Here is a 20,546-nt window from a genome sequence, read left to right as displayed (position 1 = left end):
TCAGTAATTCAAAATATTTTCTACAATATTATTTATATATGAAAGAGAAGTTTTTCTTGATTTTATTTTCACACATTAAAAAGGGAGATGAGTGTAATTTTATTTTTCTTTGTGTGAACCAGGATAGGAGGGTTTGTTATAGCAGGGTTATAGCCATACTGAGTTAGAGTAAACACACAGTGAGTGGCATCACAAGTAGGGCCATTTCAATCCGTGTAAATCAACACTGTGGTTTGAGAGGTAACTGGTGGCTTCCGATGCCCAGCCGACCAGGCTTGCGGTGGTGCGGTCTGCTGTGGTTGTGTTCCTGACCAACCACAGCGTCATCAGGCATGACCATTTTCCCAGTGGACCAATGTCACGGAGTACTTCCAGTCCTGCCCAAGGGTTCGGGATGTGGCAGCCGTGGGTGGCAGATCCACAGTAAGTTGTTTCCCGGCAGCCTAATGTTGCTAGGTACTCCAACTGCTAAGAAACCACCCCGCGGCTGTGTCGGCAAGGCATCAGGGTCAAACCCAGGCCACAAGCCATATTACCTGTCCCCTCCCTCGGGTTTGGTGGGGGCGCTGGCAAAGGGCCTTGCTGAGGGAAAGACAGCTAATGGATAGTAAAAGGGGTGATTCCCTACTAAACAGAGAAAGGGTAAAGTGGCGGGTGTTAAAATAAATAAGCAACACACCTGCATTCCTCTGGTTTGCTCTAAGCTTAAACTGGCCCTGACTCCGGCGGCAGCTGGCGAATGGTAATGTCAATGTGGAATGGAGAGGGGAGGCAGGGTGTGTGTGCAGTGTGCGATATGCCACCTGCAAGCTCTTTTCCTCACTGTACCCGCCTATCCCTGTAGCATGGCAGGGTTGCACCTGAACCACATAGAGCCCGCTCAAGGTATCACGGCCTGACAAGTTCTCTGCACTGTCCACAACCTATTCTCCATCCTTTAAGCGTCAGAAACGTTTCAAAACAATTTTACTCTTATCGTGTCCAAAGAAGTTTCACTTCAAAAATCCACTTTAAAGGTGAACCATAAATAAATATTTTATTTTTTGTTTCATTTTCCAACAAAATTCGCCAATTATAGTTTCATTTTTGTTTTATTAAAAAATAACATTCATCCAACCCTACACCATTTTCACAATAACTACCTACAACATTGTTAACTGTTTGCAGCACATCTTTACTTCAACTTGGCGAGACTATTAGTGTATATAATTACAATTATTTGCAGAGATATTCTTAGTTCACTTATAAGAGACTGAATATGAATGTTGAGAATTCTATTTAGAGTAACAAACTGAGGAGCAATAATTATAGTACATAGTTAACTCATTTTAATATTATAATGTTGCAAACAATTGTTACACCAAAATAAATACGTATACTGTAACTTGTAGTCAATTAACATGATGTACAAAACCACTTGAACATCTGGATATGTATATGAAATTGAGACAAAATTTATACATGTGGTATGTTTCTTAAGAAAAACATGGAAATAAAATAGTAAATTCATCCTAATAACGTTGTCTGGAGATTCACAAATTCACCACCTTAAGAGGCTGTAATGTGAACTGCATTTATCAATCCTTCCAAGGCTGCCATTGGAGTGACCTGTACACACTTTTCTTCATATCTGGAATAAAATGTAGAATTTAATTCACAATGTTCACCAACACAATAACAGCACCCAATCGTTCAGCTTATGCTAGGGTTTAAGTACTAATTGACTTAGTGAGGGTTTTTAACTCCATTAAATAAACACTTATTATCATTGATAAAACCATTTACAAGGCCACAACCATAGTTATTGAATAGTAATGACAATGAAAAATGACACAAAACTAAAAGTTGAAAAATAATATAGAAAACTACTCCATTAAGATGGTGGAAGGAAGTATCACGCCCAAAAAGCCCAAATAATGGCTTAGTTACATTACCTGCTATTCAGTTCCTTCAGTGCCCACTTGGCAAGTTTGCTGGCACCCTTCCTCTTCACAGGAGTGGTTTTAGGGTTCAAGGCAATATTCGTGGAACACTGAAACAATTTTGTCAGATGGCAATGGTCCAGTATAAATCCCAGTAAAAAAACCACATGGCAGATTATTCAACGTTGACACAGAACATATAAATTTAAAGAAAGACTTTGAACTCTACCCCCTTCAGAACTTAAAAGACTTCCTAACCTGTAAAATGTTATTAAAAAAAGCTGAAAAAGCTTAAAAAGCTGAATAAATTGGTGCTACTATCAAAGAATATTTCTCAAAAGGGTAAAACTATGTTTAATAATCCAAGTATAATAAGTAAAAAAACATTTTACATGAAATTTCTTAAAAAAAAAATTGAGGTACTAAGTAGTAGTAGTAGTATCAATGATATTTTGTTCTTTATGAACTGCATTAAATGAATAAATATTTTTTGTTCTTTCTGTAAACTGATACACCTAACATACTTACAAAGCACTTACCATGAATAATCCGTACAATGCACGAATGTTGTTAGGATTAATTTTCAGTGCCAAACAGTAGTGTGCTTTTGCTATTTCTATGTTCTCAGTGCCACCCTGCAACAAGACAACACCAGTGAGTCAGGTTTTGTAGCACTCAGTCAGTTAATTCTCTGTAATAACTAACAAGCAAGGCTACTAAGTGCACTTTCATGTTGACATTCATTCAAGCAGTGTCAAAATCATTGTTGCTACAAAAATAGAATCTTAGAATTCCCTGACTTTTCCCTGTTTTCCAGAAATTTAAGAGAAAAATTCCCTGACTTTCTTTTGAAGTACATACCATAAATATTAACGTGCATGATTAAATGTAATATAAAAATTTCAACATGAGGTAAAATAAGGTTTTTTTTGTGTTAATTTGACGGCAGAATTGCGAATGTGTTTTTTTTCCTTCGACATGGCTGGTGAGAGCTCTTCGACCCATATTGCTGAGTTGAATACTTTTGTAGCACAAAGTGCAGTACGCAGAATTTATGTTTTTTAGCAGAGGGTTTGATATGCTGAAACTGTGGCTCCTTGAGCCAATTCTCCTTAAAAGTAGTTTTCTTCGACATCTCTAAGCTAAAAAAAAAGTACATAATATTTTCAGGTTAGGTTAAAACATTATTGTTTATGAATTCTTAAAAAAATATAACTACACAAATACAAAAACTACTATTACAAATTCACACCTAGCAATATAACGGGCCTACTTAGAGAATTACAATAGCAGCATTACAACATGCAATACTCTTACAATGTTAACTAACGATTCTGGGGGAAAACATGTTCAGTTATGCATATTTTTTTATACACAAGTGTCACGCAACAGAACTCACGGATTATAACGGTTGGAAAAAAATTTTAAAAAAAATAGGTAGAAAAAATGTAATGAGAATTGATATTGCCTCTTTATCAAGTGCACTTTATTTTCTTATGATCGCATCAAAAACTAACTTCACCTGAAACAACGCCTTTAAATTCACGTAATAAGCTTTGTACTCACCTTATTCCACGTGAAAATAGCCTTCAAAAGATAAACAACGCCATGTCCGTTCTTCAGTTCACAGCATGGAACGGAACATAATACAAAGTCTCAAGGGCAAATTAAAAAGGGGCAAAACATGAACAAATGAAGGCCTGGGTTCGCTAGTGAACAAACGAGTGCCTGGATTGGCCAGAAGTTATGGTGGGTGGTTGTAACAGCCTATTGCAACGGACAAAAAACGTTGCAGTTGCCGTGTACCTTAAGCAGCAGCCTTTTAGCGGAGTCTTTCGGTAGCGGTACGAGCGCATCAAAACAAAGCTTTGTTTGAATTATACGCAACTTTAAAATTTCCAGAATTCGTAGCATTTTCCCTGACATTTCCTGGGATTCCCTGACCATTTTAATTTCCCTGACATTTCCCGGTTTTCCCAGTTTTCTAGTCCTGTAGCAACCATGAAAATGCAACAAAGTCAGGTGGAATAGAGCGATTCTCAAATTCATATAGGTAAAAATTAAAAAAATATACCGTATATACTCGTGTATAGCGCGCCCTTTTTCCTCCTCAAGTAAAGGAAAAAAATAAGGATGCGCGCTATACACGGGGAAAAAAAATTTTGGGGGGAGGAGGCGGGGAGGAGTGGAAGTCGTTAACTGCCGGGTGACGGGTAACGTTTCTGGCCAGCCCCCACACATACGCACAAGCAACAAGGCCTCTGTTTCACACACACACACACACACACACACACACACACACACACACACACACACACACACACACGCGCGCGCGCGCAAGCTCGCACATCATGGTCTCTTGTTTATTTTTAGACCTCCCCCCTTTACAGAACGCCAGCTCAGAAGCTAGTAAAAAGAGAGAGAGAGAAAGAGAGAATGTTGTCACCAGTTCCCCCCCCCCCCGGCAACTTCTTCGCTTCCTCCATTCCTCACCGGTGAGTCATCAAGTTCTCCGCGCCAGCTTAGCAACGTAGCGCGGCACGCCTCCCTCCCTTCCTTCCTTCCACGTACCAGTTGTGACGATATAGCGCTTCATTATCTTCCGTTTAGACAGCAGAGTTTATGTATTTTCCTGACGCATCACCACACATCAATTTAAATAATCAGGTACCACAAAATGTTAGTAAAATTTATTTATGGGGGAAAAAAAAATTTCAATTTTTTTTTCTTTGGAATTAGTTGCAAAAATCGTGGTGCGCGCTATACACGAGGGCGCGCTATACACGAGTAAATACGGTAATCTTGACATTAGGCTTCTGTGAATCCTAATTTTTTTGAAATCTATTTGAATTTATAATTGAATACCAAATTATTCATGAATTCTGAGTATTTTTCTAATCATATTTTAACTGAGTGAAATATTTTTTTCACAGAAACAGTAGTCCAAAAATATAAATGTAAAAAAAAAAAAACTGGCAATGAATCTTTTAAACCAGTAAAATTTTAAGTTTTAAAATTAGTTTATTGAACCAAGTGATTCTATATGTAAAAAAAAATAGAGTATTATTAATAACTTCAAATTATAATCACATATTGTTTATTGGCTTTATACAAGTTACACATTTTTTCAAAATTGTTTTGAGTATGAGTCCCTCTTTGTGTATCTCGACCTAGTATATTGAATATTGGTAATGAATAACTAAAAAGTAAAAATTATTTGATTAGAAATAATGAATCGAATATAAAATTATTCACGAATATTGAATATTATTTGAATACTCGCAGAAACCACGGTTTCAGATCATCCGAGACACTCGTCTCCTGCACTGTCGTGATCAATCGCAGCTCCACGCCACTGAAACAGCACAAGGATCTCACGACGAACTAACGGCACCTGTGTGTATCTGATGTCGGCATAGCGCTGGTGTATCAGGTGGCTGTGTGGGTTGTGCAGTATTATCTCCTCCATGCAGAAGGCTGCCTTGTTGAAGTCCTGCTCGAACAAGTACAGTTCGCACAGCTCCTGCCACCCCTCCTGGTCGCTCATGTACCTGCAACACGCACCACACGCTTCAGCTGCCAAGAAACGTCAAATGTCGACATTTGCCTTGAACAATGAATGATGACCGAGGATGGGCCAACCAAATCCTCAAATACCATCAAATCCTCAGTATTGGATATTTGAGTAAAAAGATTCTAAGAAAAATATTTGAGGATAATATAGTCATAAAAATTAGCAATTTGTAGTTAAAAAGGATTACATTGTTAATCCCTAAAGTACATATTAAAGAAATTTTCCCATTGGCCTTCAACTACAATGCTCTGAGGTTGTTTGTTTAGCATTCCAGGAAACATTTTTGACACAAAGAGAAATTGTTATACATGACTTGACCAGGTCTAACCCTCGAATCTCTAGCAATTGAATGATTAGAGATTTGAGGATAAAGATTCTTAGAATAATATTGGAGAAATGAAGTAAATTCAATAATACAACACAGAAATTTAATAGGTAAATTTTTTTTTCCCTTCATATCTATCATATTACCATTCCCATGATACTGTACATTTGATATGTAATTATATAAATAAAATTACAATAGGAATTGATTCTGGAAAATTTGTGAAACAAACATTCAAATGATAAAATGTTTCAACAGCAGTTTTTTTTCTTGTACATTATTTTATTTTTGACCCTTGACACCTAGATTTTGATTGAAGGGGTGGATTCAAGGAAGTCTTTGGCATTCAGATTCAAGATTTGAATTTGAGAAAACTGGGGTTCACTGACATTTAACACCATCATACATACTTCTTCAGATATTCTGTAAGTTCTTTAATGGCATCTGAAGTTCTTCCTTTTGCTTTGAGAATAGCTACTTTTCGCTTTCGTGGAGCTGCATTCGTCTCATCTTGCTTGATTATTTTCTCCAGCAAATCCAATGCCTCATCATACCTAAATACAAAAACATTCATATATACATATTTTATTTAGTATATTATATAATTCATTCAGAACATGTTTATAATATTAAAAAAAAAACAAGCACTATCAGATATAAAAAAAACCTTGCAATTTAATGGTATAATTATTCTTAACTTGACATTGCATAATAAAAAGCAATCAAAAGGGTCGTTACCACAACGCCGAACGTACAATAACGCCGAATACCATAACGCCGAATTCCAAATTGACCACAACGCCGACAGCTAGAAAACTGCTCTGTACCACAACGCCGAATGACCACAACGCCGAAAAATTTTGCTCCGGGAGTGCCACATGAGCAAACTGAAAAGAACTAAATAAATTTATGTGTGTTTCTAAAAGTACCTTAACGCCGAAATACCACAACGCCGAATGCCATAACGCCGAATGCCATAACGCCGAATCGGTAATTGACAATAACGCCGAATTCAAAGTTGACGATAACGCCGAAATCCAAATTGACCATAACGCCGAATCCATACTTGACCACAACGCCGAATCCGTATTTGACCACAGCGCCGAATCCCAAGCGTGTTGCCTACCAGCCAGGAACCTAAACGCAGTATTTGGAAACTTATTTTCTTTATAACGAAAGCAGAAAAGTTTAGAATCTTATCTGTAGTTGTAAAGCGGCACAATTAATTAAAATAAATTATAATTGTCAGTTATTATATAAATTGTTAGCGATGATTAGTAGCCCCGGATACTTGGTGAACGCAATAGTGATTTATAAAATCATTCCTCTCGAGCTGTCTCCTCAGTTACTGCTTCGTTATCATTTCATGATAGCATTTAAACCCACTTCTATGTATCATTATTAGCCCGCATGCCTAAGTTTCATTGTGCACTGTGGAGGTACATATATACCTAACTGAAGTAGCTATTCAAACGCTTGGAAAACATTTAAGTCTTGCAAAATGATTATATAACATAATGATGCATTGTATTAAGGTGGTTTGGACGCAATAATAGTAGTTTTATATTTGTACCAAACAATGTCCAACTTTTAAACATTGATTCCGGTTTTCAATGGTTTCCTGAAAGGCTAATGCTGAAATGGTGCGGTTGAGATATTCGGGGGTTTTAGGGTCTTGAAAATTACATTTCATAAATTCCTGACTTATCGCAGGGGTTTGTGAATTTTTTCATGTTAAGAATAAATCTTGTTCTAGCCGCAAATGCGTATTTAACTGCGGTACAAATGTGTTTAACAAAAAAAAAAAAAAAATACGCATAGTACACCTAATAATATTTTCTTGCACCATTCGTATTTATGTTACAGATTTTATGAAAGTATAATTAGTGAACATATTTGGCTGTTTTTTCATTCCCAGGGACTTTATTTGGAGCCTAGCATAGATAGAAATTAGTGTGATTTCCATAAATAATAAATCAAATATTATTTACTTGGCTACTATAAATTGCATGCACCTAATTATAAATTTATCTTATTAAAGCGTAGCGACGAATTTGTAAAATAGCATGTATGTAAACTGATAGAGCTAGAGTTAGGTCCCGTTCGTACGTTTACTGCGTTCAAGAAAGGTAATTGGTTTGTGCAGGAGCCCAAGAACTATACCGCGAGGATAAACGTTGCTTCCGAAGAGCCCGTTAGAATGCGTGGAGTGCGCTGCTGGGAGGTGCTTGGCGCGGCCAGTGTGCTAAGGAAGGCGCGCAGTTGTCACTAACTCGTTTGTTCTTTTCCAAGTGAACGAAGAGCGCCGGAAAGTCCAGAACACAAAACGTGACAACTTCGTAGCCGACAGTGTGAATATTTATGTAAACTAAATATATGTATGTTCAGTTCGAAAGCGTAGGTCAGATATTATATTGGGTTTGCCATAAATATACGTTGCCGTGATGCAGTAGGTACTGTGTGTATAGTGAAAAATCGTTACGTTTTTCTAGTAAGGCCTGTTCTACAATGCAACGGTAACGGAACAGACGGGACCGAAAACGAAAATGGATCGGATCGTTGTTCCATTCCGTCCGTATTTTTCTCTTTCTACAATTACACAGACCCGTAAGAAAAACAGCCAGTAAATAGCAAGCGTGACGTCACATAAAACTAAGAGTATCAAATTAATTACTTTTTAAATCCTTGTATATGTACGGTAGTATATCCGGAAATATAGAAATAGCCATTTGGAAAGGAATTCCGAAATAATGGAAGGCATAACTCTCCTCATCTTACGTTTAAACATTTCATTTTAAAGTTTTTCTCCATCTTGTCATATATATATATAAAAATATATATATATATAGAATATTTTACCATAAAAATCAGCAGTTAGTTAAAATTCGTCACGAAAAACACGCGAAGAATTCAAACACAACACTTGTTTCCATTTTGTTTCTGTCAAATAAAAAATTAAAATTTAACAAAAATAAATAAAAACAAATATCTTTTAGTTGTAAGTATGAAAACACAAATGTAGATTGAGAACAGCAGTGAAAAAATAACGTGCTCCTATTGGTCGAACGGAGCAACATAAACGGAAGACCTCAGCATTGCTGAGCTGGTCCATGCGGGTCCGTCTCCGTCGGCGTGCTATTGTAGAAGCTCTGTTCCGTGGGATTCGTCTCCGTATATGTGTCATTGTAGAATGGGCCTAAGATTTCTTAATAGTTATTTTACAACAATGGGGCGAAGGAAACAATCGTACTGTCCCAAGAAGAAAACGTTTGCTCAGAAGTCGAAACTTGAGAGTGCAGCTATCGTGCATCGTGATCCTGTAAAAGCAATAACGCTAAAATTTATTTTTATTTTATGGCCGTACTTATATAAATAAAATCCTGCCAGTCAGTCAGAAGTGATAAAGGCAAAGAATGTGTTGCAAAAGCATTACAGTCGTACAATTAGTATATCTAACTATTATTTAACATAAGTTAGAAAATATGCAAACTATGCTTACAACTAATGTATATAGAATTAACGTTATTTATAATAAACATCAAACTGTGAATTTTTCACACTTGAACGCCTTTAAGGGGCCCGCCTATTGCAAGGCCTTTAAGTAGTTTCATTTGTATCCAGCTAGTACATTTTCTGAAATAGCACCCTAAACACCCCATTTTTGGCTATTTAGACGCGATCTAAAAGGTGTTTATATTGCGCATGCGCATGTTTTCATGAAAGGAGTGTGTGTTTTTTCCGTAGATAAACAGCATAAAGACACTTTACTAAATCTGTAAAAAATTACTCTGACATGCTACAATGCAGTTTAGGCACATGTAGGCGAGCTCCTTAGGGAAATGCCAGGTAGTTTTACAGTGGTTATAATTTTTTTAAATATAAATATAGTAGGCTTATTGGTATTAAAGAATATCTTAATTATTTCGACACTATTATACAATTATCTATAGCCTATCTACATTATTTTATAGCAATGAATCAAATAGTTTTTAAATTTATGTACCTAAAGTATTGTAAATATTGTTATGAAAATAGTCTAAAATGGTATAATACTTGTTTTGCAGACAAGTGGTGCACTATTTTTAAAAAGCGTACATTTAAAAAAAATACTTTATGTGTAAATTACGAACTACAAACTACTACACTTATTGAGACTTGTGTGAATGAGACACTTAATCGATATATCGCCCTTATCGTCGGTGCCTCCAACTCTGAGTCGCCCTTCACGCACAAGCAATTGAACGAGCATGCAGTGTTTTCATTGTGCAGCGTGTACCTACGGGACTTCAAGCGGTAAACTTAACATTTTTGTTATAACTACGTAATTATGAATCGAATAATATATTAGTAACTCATCCGCACTGCAAGAGTGGGGGTTAGCTACAGCATTAGCCTCCCAGCAAGGCGATCCGGGTCCAATTTACTTCCAGATTTTCAACGAAAGTTGCCAATTTTTTTCGGGATCTCGTGTTTCTCCTGCCCATCATTCCCGGCGCTACTTCATATCTAATTTATTTCCTCAAATCAACTATAACGAGCTGACATTTCAAAGGCCGCCTACTCTTCTTGAAACCCTCGTAAAAACGTCGCATTTTCGAAATAAAAAACATTCATATGACTTTGAATTGTAAAAAAAACAATTATTATTTCAAAAATATATTTCATTTCGATCAATGTTCCATTTGCCCTATAAAAAATAAGAAATTGTTATGTTTTAACTAGGGGAAAAATCAGTACTGATAAACATGTTGGCTGTATAATGTTTAGCTTCACAGTTGCAAAAGAGTGCGCTTATCTTACGAATACAGCATTTCAATGCCTGGCAGGTAGGCAACAAGTTATGGTTTCGGCGTTATGGTCATATTAGAATTTCGGCGTTATGGTCATATTGTGGTTTCGGCGTTATGGTCATATAATGGTTTCGGCCTTATGGTCATATAATGGTTTCGGCGTTATGGTCATATTTAAGATTCGTTGTTGTGGCATTCGGTGTTATGGTATTCTCTTTGGAATTCTCTTTCAGTATATTTAGTGACTTTCTTCTGAGTTTGTTTTTGTGGCAGTACTGCAATGACATTTTTCGGCGTTAATGTATTTCGGCGTTGTGGTCATTCGGCGTTGTGGTACACAGCAGTTTTCGGGTCGTCGGCGTTGTGGTCAATTTGGAATTCGGCGTTATGGTATTCGGCGTTATTGTACGTTCGGCGTTGTGGTATTTCGGCGTTGTGGTGCGTCCCCCAATCAAAATTGTTAAAACTAACTCATCAGTACATACTTACAATATGAATCCTTTATTTAAAATATAGAAAATATATTATACATTTTTTTTAACCCATGAAATCACTAGAGGGAACGAGTATAAAATGATTCAAGGTAAACTCAATAATTTTAAAACTTAATTCTCCAAGTACAGTGAATATGCTCAAAGGCTGGCTAGTATATATTCACCTGAATATGCAATTGGTCCGAACTACGTGGAGGAAATAGAATCTACGTCACAAACAAGGACAAATATTCACATTCTGGAAAGTGACCATACCATGCCGAACGTCAGTGTAGTTTTAACGGGAATACCAAAAATCTGAAAATGTGAAAATTTAATCTGCTAGAAAACAGGAAAAACTGTACCGAAATGTAAACAGACGGTAACGATAATCTCTGGGTGAAATGAAAATGCCGGCAGTGGTGTTGTTGATGACGACGTGTCATTCGTGCAAGTGTTTCCAACTGTCGGTGAACGGGCCAACATACTGTTGGAGCGCCTCGAGCTGCAGGACCCTGAGGCGGTGCACGCGGAGGCTGGTCGGGAACTCCGCCCGCAGAGCCTTGAGGCAGAGCTCCGCGACCTCCTGCCTGTTGCAGTCCAGCGCGGCCACACACACTTGCTCCAACACCAGCAGCTCTGCAACACCCCCCGGTCCGGGCGCTCCGCTGTCACTCGGGTCTAGTGCGGAGCATCCACACGTTGTCAACAGCTGTGCGTCTTTAGCCTGGCTTGTTCCGCCACGGCCGGCGGATTTGCGATTTTGCCGAATTGTCGAATAGTAATATGGTTTTATTTTTATTTATTTATTATCATTTGTGACATGCCCACCAACAGTTATGACACTTTTATGGTGGACACAAATAAAAATAAAAACAAAAGACAAGAATTACAAAAACACAAATGCACAAAAGCATGAGACCACATGCACCGCAAGAAAGTCAGAACCACGCAAAGGTGGGCACCACCTACAAGACGCAATCCGTGCAGATGGACACCACACACAAGCAGCTCCAAACCAACCAGTCAGCATTTCACACTTGCAGGGACCACACAATGGCACAAAACCTTGACACAACAAGTACAACCACAATCATAGGTATTATAAAACAACATAATAACAAGAAAACATAAACTGAAGTAAATATGACAGCAAATGATTATTACAAAAGATGATTAAGCATAGCTATTATAGTATACCAATGATAAGTAAGGAAATAAAAGATAAAAAATAATAAAGTTAACATCACTGTAGGGGAAAAACATTTTTAGCATGTTACTTATCTCTAGCTGGTTTATGAAAGAGTTCTCATATTTAATGAAATGCGTAACAAGTCTATTGATAATGTCATTAGGTTTATTTAGGTTATACAAGAAAGGTAGGTAGTGAGTATTAAATGCAAAAATTTTAATGCTGGAAACTTCAAAAAAAAAAAGAACAATTAAGGTTGTGACTAACAATTACAGACAAATATAGTATCTAAGATATTTCTTCTAGTAGAAAGAGAACCTAAATGGGAATTTATATTGATATTATTGCCATTAGTTATTCATTTTTATTATTAATTCTAAATTTTTAATTTAACTCTATTACTTTTTCACTAACAGGAATAAAAAAAAAGACCAGCATTGCTGTTAAAAAAATCTCTGATATCTTGTGTCATCCATGGTTCATATCTCTTCTTCAAGAAATCTGTATGGAAATGTACATTCATAAAATTTCACTATAAATATTTTGAAAGTTTACTTCTGCAATGTTTGTCTGTAACTGTCAAGCTACAATGCGAAGCAACCAAAATAAACATTAAGTTTTATAAAGAACTAAATAATATTTTTTTTTTTAATTTTAAAAATTGCTTGGAATTTTATTTCTTTTACACCTAATATTTCCATTTTTTTTAAAAAAAAATCTGAATCAAAAAGATGTTTTGCACATTTAGTAAGATAAAACAATCTGACAATATCAACTGCAGCACAACCTCCTTAAGTATGCTGCCTTTAAACACAGATCACCCTGATCACCCGGACCAATTTAGAGGAAAAAAGAAAAAAAAGAAAAAAAAATAAGACTTGCATGATAATCAGAGAGAAAACTTAAATATACACTTAAAGAATTACAGGCAGCATTATTGATTTCATTGGTGCGCACAATTGTAACTGAATTGTACAGTTAGCACGGGACTGTATGACACCATGAGTCATGCTGTACGCCAAGACAGAGATGGAAGGTGACGTAAATTTTAAATTCAAATAACATTTTCCGTATGTACCTACATTATCTTTATGGTTTTTTGTTCCAACTATTCACTTACCCTGGATTTTCGTTACACCATATCGGCTCCGGTCTCAAATGATCCACTTAACTGGGATTCTAGAGATATTAGCATAAAAGGCATAACACAGTTACTTTCTTCACATGTTCTTTCAGGAAAAAAAATTTAAAAAAAAAAAATTGGTTTGATGTAGGTATGTGCAAGAAATTATAGAGATTGTAAGTGTAGGGGCTAATCACTCGTAATTTATTAGAAAGCATTAATGCCACTGTATCAACATATCAGCTGATGAACGGGACCTTCCTTCCTTTCCATAAAACAAAATAAAAAAAACCATTTTCATATTCATGAGTGTATGTATTGTAGAATACTATCCCAAGAAACCTAAAAACTCTACAAGCAAATGAGACTGCTAACTGCAGTGATGTTGCCAACCTCTGTTCAGATTCATACTGCTAACTACACTACTGGTGGCCAAGTGATGGTCACTATATTAATTATTTAACTATGCACATATTTGAAGCATTATATTCAATATATCTCTCGAGATGATTTTTAGACTTGGTAATTGGGTTCTCTTTTTCAACATCTTGACTAGATTAAGCAGAGTACAAAATAGCCTAGATTAGTGTACCTTGTAAATGAGTGATATTTGTAATTGCTGTATGCATTTTACATGAATTTGTTTTTTATTTGTTTTTACCTATGTATTTGAGAAGAATAAAGTAATAGCATCAAAAACTTTATTTACAAATAAATTTTGACTTACCGATTGTTACTGCACCTGTGCACTTCTATCACACATCTGACTATGTTTGTGGACGACTGTGTGATGTATAAAGCAATGGGGGAAGGGAGACACTTACAAGGGGATCTGGTACGTCTAGAACGCTGACAGTGGAAAATGAAATGTAATTAAATGTAAGATGAAGGTGGTCAGTTTCACGAGGAAGAGGAAGGTAAAGAAGGATTGCAAGGGGCAAGCAAGCAAGCAAGTAAAGGTACCTGAGGATAACCCTGCAGAGCAACCTGTGATGGGCAAAACAGGTGCAGCGGGTGATAAGGACCGGGAGGAGGGCGTTTGGCAGGACCCTGCAGGGAATAAGACGGAGGGTAAAGGTCGTACTCCTCGTTAGTCAGGCCGATGATAAAGTATGCAGCAATGGTCTGGTACCCGTACCTAGAGATAGAGATAAGGGAGCTGGAAAAAGTTCAGTGCGGAGCAGCAAAATGGGTCATGGGTATGTGGCAAAGGGAAGGCCAAGAAGGTGAGATAGCATAGACCATTTGAAATCATTAGAGAGTTGGGGTGGAAAAAGTCATAGAAAAGTAGGATTGAAAGTTCAGTAATACTGTTCAGATAGACAAAGAGAGAGGGAGGCTGAGGAAAGCAGCGAACTACGGTTCACAGAGGTAGGTACAGAGAAAGAAGAGATCAGAGGGAGTGGAATGGGCTTGAGGGATGAATATTGCAAAGCAAGTGAGTAATGCAAAGGACTTAAGGAAAATGATGAAGGGGGAAAAGTGAAGTAAGCAGAGGAATCCTTGCCACTAGGTGAAAGCCCGATTGTAAGTGAAATTTAAGTTCAGTTCAATGAATCACATCAATAGTGTGAACAGTAAGAGCATTCTGATCGAATTAATGCTAACAAATACCGTCAGCATCATTCTGCTCTGCTGCAGACTGTAGACGCATGACAAGCAGCTGAAAGCCAATCAGATTCCAAATCAAAATAGGCATTAGATCTAAGGCACTGCAGACAATTGGCTCACTGTAGTAGGGCCTTAAGAATCAAACAAGTATTTACAACTTTTATTTTTAGTGCTGTAGACTTAATACTAACTTTCATCGCCAAGTTTATTCATTTTCTTAGTAAGGGCAGATTCCCATATGTCAACAACTTTCGAACTCTCCCGAACATTTTCTTCACGCCAACACCTCAGTAGATCACGAGCCTCTAAAATAAAGAAAAAATATATATAATTAACAATACTGAAAACTTAAAAAGTAGATTATCATAATTTATCAGTTCATGTTATTGGTAGCCTAAAATTAACCTGTCCAATGCATTGCCGCAATATTTTCACTTCTTTCCATTTCTAAAGGCGAGAAACTATTATTTATTCCGAAAACTTCATTAAATTCAAATGTCTGCTGTTGTAGTCATATAACTATCATGTTAGAAACACAACACATCCTAGCCAATCACATTCGACAATTCCTAACTCCATTCTGGTTACACATCTGTGACGTCAATGAGATAAAAATTCTAGGCGGGAGATTTAAATAATGTAGTAACTAATGCATAGAGTTAGGAATTTAATAGTCTACAATATTTGCTGGACACTTGGAATATTTTATTTCCATCGCACCGCTGTTAAACAAATGAGTGTCATTATTTTGTTTTTTCGAATATGGGCTAGTCTGTTGCATTGGTAATATTATTATTATAGCATTGTACTGACGCCGACCGCCAATGCTCCTCTATGTCACATAGACCAACTATGCCTCATCAACGTCTCGCAAAGGCGTGTGCACCGAACGCGCTCGTGCGCGCAACAAAGTGTAGTTCGTGCGACGAGGCGAACGCCAGGCAACGAATGCTACGTCGGCGGAAGGATCCGGCCGGGTATAGCATATCCGTCCGCCGCACTACAACAAATTATTCTATGCATATTTTTCCACAATTTTTATTAAACATTATTTTCATCAATTAATATTTCAGTCCTTTCAAAATCATGTTTCACTGTGCGCTTTGTCCCGAACCTGGCCGGTTCAGTTTCCCGCGAAATTCACACGTTTCCGCAGGAGGGATGGCGGTTGAGGAGGGTCACGCACAGCGACACCGGCAGTGTCCTTCAGAAGCTCGGAGAGGCCGGCAGCCTGTGCGCAACGCGTAACCATCAACCTTTGCTTTCACCGACATGTAGTTTCAATAGTATAATATCTTCTTAATCTTTTACGTACAGTTCCGCGGTCGGCCTCGATCTACCATGAGGTATTTCACTTAATTAAATCAGTGCTCCAAGATGAGTGTTCTACGTAATACGTAAGTACTGTGGGGAGACTACGAGACTTTACGTCGGCGCTTCACGCCCCAACTTAGCTTACCGGCTACTTAGTTTTGGCCCGCACGGGGCAGTCAGAAGGCAACACGTGCCACCGAACGTACTAACGAATCAGTCCCTAGGACACATCTGCCATCACCCGACCTCTGTGAAAGGCCCGGGGGGTACCTGACGGGCGCTACGGGCGTCGCGATGCTCTTGTTGTCCAGAGGGGCGCCAGGCTAGCGGGTTGCTAGGCCGTTGGTGTTGGGTCGTAGGTACTCTGCCCCCGCGTGCCCCGCCAGGTACACAGCTTGAATCTACCCTGAAAGGCTCTCCCTTGACTGTGAAGGCCGCTCGGCCGTGTGGAGGACGGGAGACTACGGAAAATTAGTGTACACGAGTTGGTGAGAATTACATTTAATTTAGTCCCGCTACAAAACACTCTCACCAACACTTGGCGATGTCTAGCCGTTACACGATTAACACAAAAAAAACATAACACTACACGACACTAATGGTTACCGCGGCAGTCTCGCAGGGCATGGGAATATGCTCGCTGGATACGGACAGCGCCGAAAGTTAACGGTTGCAGAGGAGGGGGGGTCGATGAGCGGGCTCCTAAGTTCAGCGAAACACTTACGTGAGTGATACGACGGTGATCACGATGAAGGTGGTCGGGATAGGCCCGGTTCCGTAAAATACGCGCCGAGTCGAAGTGGGCAGCGATGAATTAATAAAAAGTTTTAAATTTAAAGATTTAGTACAGAATAAAAATAATCAATGAAAGAAACTTGAATGCTGCCCACGGACACACGTCTGTTCCCAGCGCGGAGTGGTTTGAGACTGCCGAACATGGCCGCCTCGCAAGGAAGAGAAACTTTCTCTTCTTTGTGAGTAGGCGTCAAAAAACTTATATTAATTGAATTAACTCTATTACCAGTTAAAACATGTTCCAGGTGCCCAATTAAAATGTAGCACCTGGTAATTGGGTGCTTAATGCTTAACAATGGTTTTAATGTATTTAATTATTTAAATTGTGACATCAAGTTGGCGACTGCAAATTTACTAACATATTGTCCCACTGCGAATTGTTTTAGAGGGATTTCTCCTATTCTGACTTGATCATAGTCACGGGCATTTTAATTAAAGCCAGTGGCCGCGGTGACTGTTAATGAGGTTTGTTTCTGCTCTGTGCGTGGTGTACTCGCCCGGAGTGGCTACGACGCACTTATTACATGTCGGGTAATTAGTAATTTCGTACTAATGGCTTATCCCTTAATTTAATTATGGGTTCGAGCCTCCGGGGTTCCGTACCTTTAAATTTCATTACGTCTATTGGGGTCACGCCCGAGGCGCTCGCCTGACTCAATCCGGCTGGGCAAAGGGCGCGCTCCAAAAACAGGATACGGTACTGGCGGTGCGGAGCACGGGCTTAACGGCCATGGTCAGTACGACGTCAAAAGCCCCCCCCCCCCCCAGTGGAAGCATGTCTCCGCCCCATGTTCCCGCTTCCGCGGTACGACGACCCCCTAGCACAGCCGGCACCCTTCGACACGCGATCCCATGGCGCGTGGGGCCTCAGCGTCGGCGGCGCGTGAGGTTTTGGTGCAGGCGGACGTCGCCTTGGTCGCTGCGTGGGCAGCTGGACCGGGAGGCGGCACCGTGGCGCGTGGAGTGTCGGCACTGGCGGACGCCGCCTCGGTCGCTGCATGGGCAGCTGGGCCGGGAGGCGGCGCCGCGGCACGTGATGTGTGGGGCGGCATGACAAGACTGCCCAGGACGTACTCGGCCAGGTGGAACGGGGGTCGGCGCTCCCGTCAAGGGCGCTCTCGCGGGCTACTCCCCTCGGGGCACTCCCCCGCGACCTTCATTACCCGATGCCGGGCACGGCGGGGTCGGCCCTCTTCTCTGCCGGCGTGGCGTGGTGTATGTCCCCGCAGGCTCCTCTTGCCTCGGGGAGGGCTTGCTCTCGGGGGCTTCCCCCCGTGTCGGGGCTGCTGTGGAGCAGGGGACCTCGCGGGGGTCATGTTCTGTGTCCGTTTCCGGTCCTCCGGGCGGGTGTGCGTCGGGAGGAGTCTCAAGCCCGTCGGCAGCTGTGCTGGCATGTGTGGGGGGCAGGATCTTGTTTACCTCAGCCTTGTGAATGGGGGGGGGGGGACGTCGATGCGCACGTCCTACAGGGCCAGTACTGTGTTCTGGTGGAGGGGCGTCTGTCCTAGAGTGTACACTACACATCTCTCCGCCCGCACCCAGGATGAGGCAGGAAGGTTCCAGCGCTAAGACCGCATCTTGCTGGACTAGCCAGGAGAGTCCCAGCACCACCTTCTCACGCAAATCCTGCACCACCACCACAGATACACAACTGTCCGATCCTCTGGTACTCACCGCGATCTCGGCGTGTCCGAGCATCCGCCCGGTGTGCGTCGTGGTGGCCAGGCGTAGCTCGCCGCCGCCTGGTCGTAACGCGCCTGCGGGCACGAACGAGGGCCGCATGAAGACGTCGCTCGCTCCAGTGTCGACGAGCGCAGCGGCCGGCCGTCCGTTGACCTCCACTTTTTATATCGTTATAATAGTTCTGAGTTTTCATTCAAGTGTTATGTCAGCTATGTATCTGCAGCCTGACGCACCACGAGGCGGGCCTCTCCCACGCCGGCCGATTTCCCCTCTACTCCTCCGCGGCTTTGGCCTGCTAGCAGGCGGAGGAGGGCAGTAGTGTATCAGACGCGAGAGTGAGTAGACGTGCGTTCCGTTCCGCTCCGCTCGAGCGACGCATTTTCTTAGCTCAGAGTTAGCAGTCAGTATACTTTCACGGGACTGCCTCTGCAGCCGAGCTGCTCTTCTTTAGCTTTCATTATACCGCTGGACTTTCCAAGTTTTACGTATATATTTTCGGGACTTTAGCCGCATACGTCATAGGCCGTGTAAGTGCCTCTTCGAACCGCCGAATCTCTCAGTCAGTACGTGTATCTACTGGACCTTTTCCGCTTACGTGACGGGCCACGTACGTGCTGTGTGCCAATACGGAACTTTCGTAACGGTACGATTAGCTACGGGGTTACCTTCTCTGTCGTTTCGGGTCGCATCTTGAGGACGAGACTTATTTCCGGGAGTCCGGGTCGCGGCGGGGAGGACGCTCGTTCCGCGACGTACCAGCCAGGCTGCGGCTGGATTTCTTTACGGAATAAACAGAGGCTCGTGAAGACGGACTTCATCGCATTATCCTTGGAACAACTTACCATTCCTCCTACCTACGTAATGCTCCCTCCCTCCCAGGCTTGAACTAACTTCCTCACCGACGAGAGCTACATGGGCAAAACAGGACATTTTCGCAAACAGGAAATTAGGTACCATAGGCCGAGGGATGTCAGTAATATAGCCATTAAAAAAATTGGTTGTATAAATTCGGTTTATGGACGATAGTTTAACGTGACATCATAACAAAACATTGATTAAATGATTGCATACTTTTATGAATAAAATTGAATCATTTTTATTGAATTATCACTATTTTGTATGGATACAAAGAAGGAGTGAAATGAAATCTACAATTTAATTGATAAATTTACTTTTATTTGCTCTCATTAATTCAAATAATTATATTTATTACTTTAACGAAGACATTATTTTAACTATAACTTTTATACAAGTTTGCTATTTAACTTCAAATCTGTGTTAATCTGTTAAGGATAGGACGATGATAGGAAAAGTAGGAAACGAATGGGAGTGTTTCAAGTTTAATGTGCCTCGAAAAAATCAAATCGATGGTTGTTTAATCGAGTGGAAGAGAGATATTAGCGCCACGGACTCTGCAGCAATGCTAGGAAGAATGGGTTAGCAAAGAGCAATGAAAATGTTACATTGAATTGCATGAAAACAGAATTACGTCACGTACTTGGTCGCAATGCTAGGAGGTTCAGGTTAGCAAAGACAAAGAGCAATATAAATTGAGCATAACGGGACACAGCTAAACGGGACAATGTGCATAACAGGACACTTTTCCGTGCGTGCAGCCGGTGTTCATTGATTTATTAGACGTCTTCACGTTAAAAAATAAATTTTAGACAAACCTTAGGCAAGTCAGAGTTTTAAATTTGAATATTAAAAATATTTTTGGAAATAAATACTGCTGAATTAAAAA

The 20,546-nt window shown here is 40.1% G+C and overlaps 1 protein-coding gene across 1 annotated transcript; it reads right to left on the bottom strand.

Annotated features, from left to right (window-relative positions):
- Positions 1–1,072: 1,072 nt before the first annotated feature.
- Positions 1,073–15,665, bottom strand: LOC134533800 (ER membrane protein complex subunit 2-A-like). Its single transcript, XM_063371467.1, has 8 exons — positions 15,416–15,665; positions 15,202–15,315; positions 11,573–11,723; positions 6,232–6,375; positions 5,317–5,473; positions 2,462–2,557; positions 1,935–2,032; positions 1,073–1,630 (listed from the first exon to the last, which is right to left on the bottom strand). Exons 1-8 carry the CDS (start codon positions 15,453–15,455, stop codon positions 1,549–1,551), a joined length of 882 nt encoding a protein of 293 aa, XP_063227537.1. The 5' UTR covers positions 15,456–15,665; the 3' UTR covers positions 1,073–1,548.
- Positions 15,666–20,546: the final 4,881 nt, after the last annotated feature.

Source organism: Bacillus rossius, chromosome 7 (genome assembly GCF_032445375.1).
Source record: "Bacillus rossius redtenbacheri isolate Brsri chromosome 7, Brsri_v3, whole genome shotgun sequence".
In the NCBI taxonomy this organism is placed as follows: Eukaryota; Metazoa; Arthropoda; class Insecta; order Phasmatodea; family Bacillidae; genus Bacillus; species Bacillus rossius.
The sequence above is the reverse complement of the archived record's forward strand: the minus strand, read 5'-3'. Positions and strand labels throughout refer to the sequence as shown.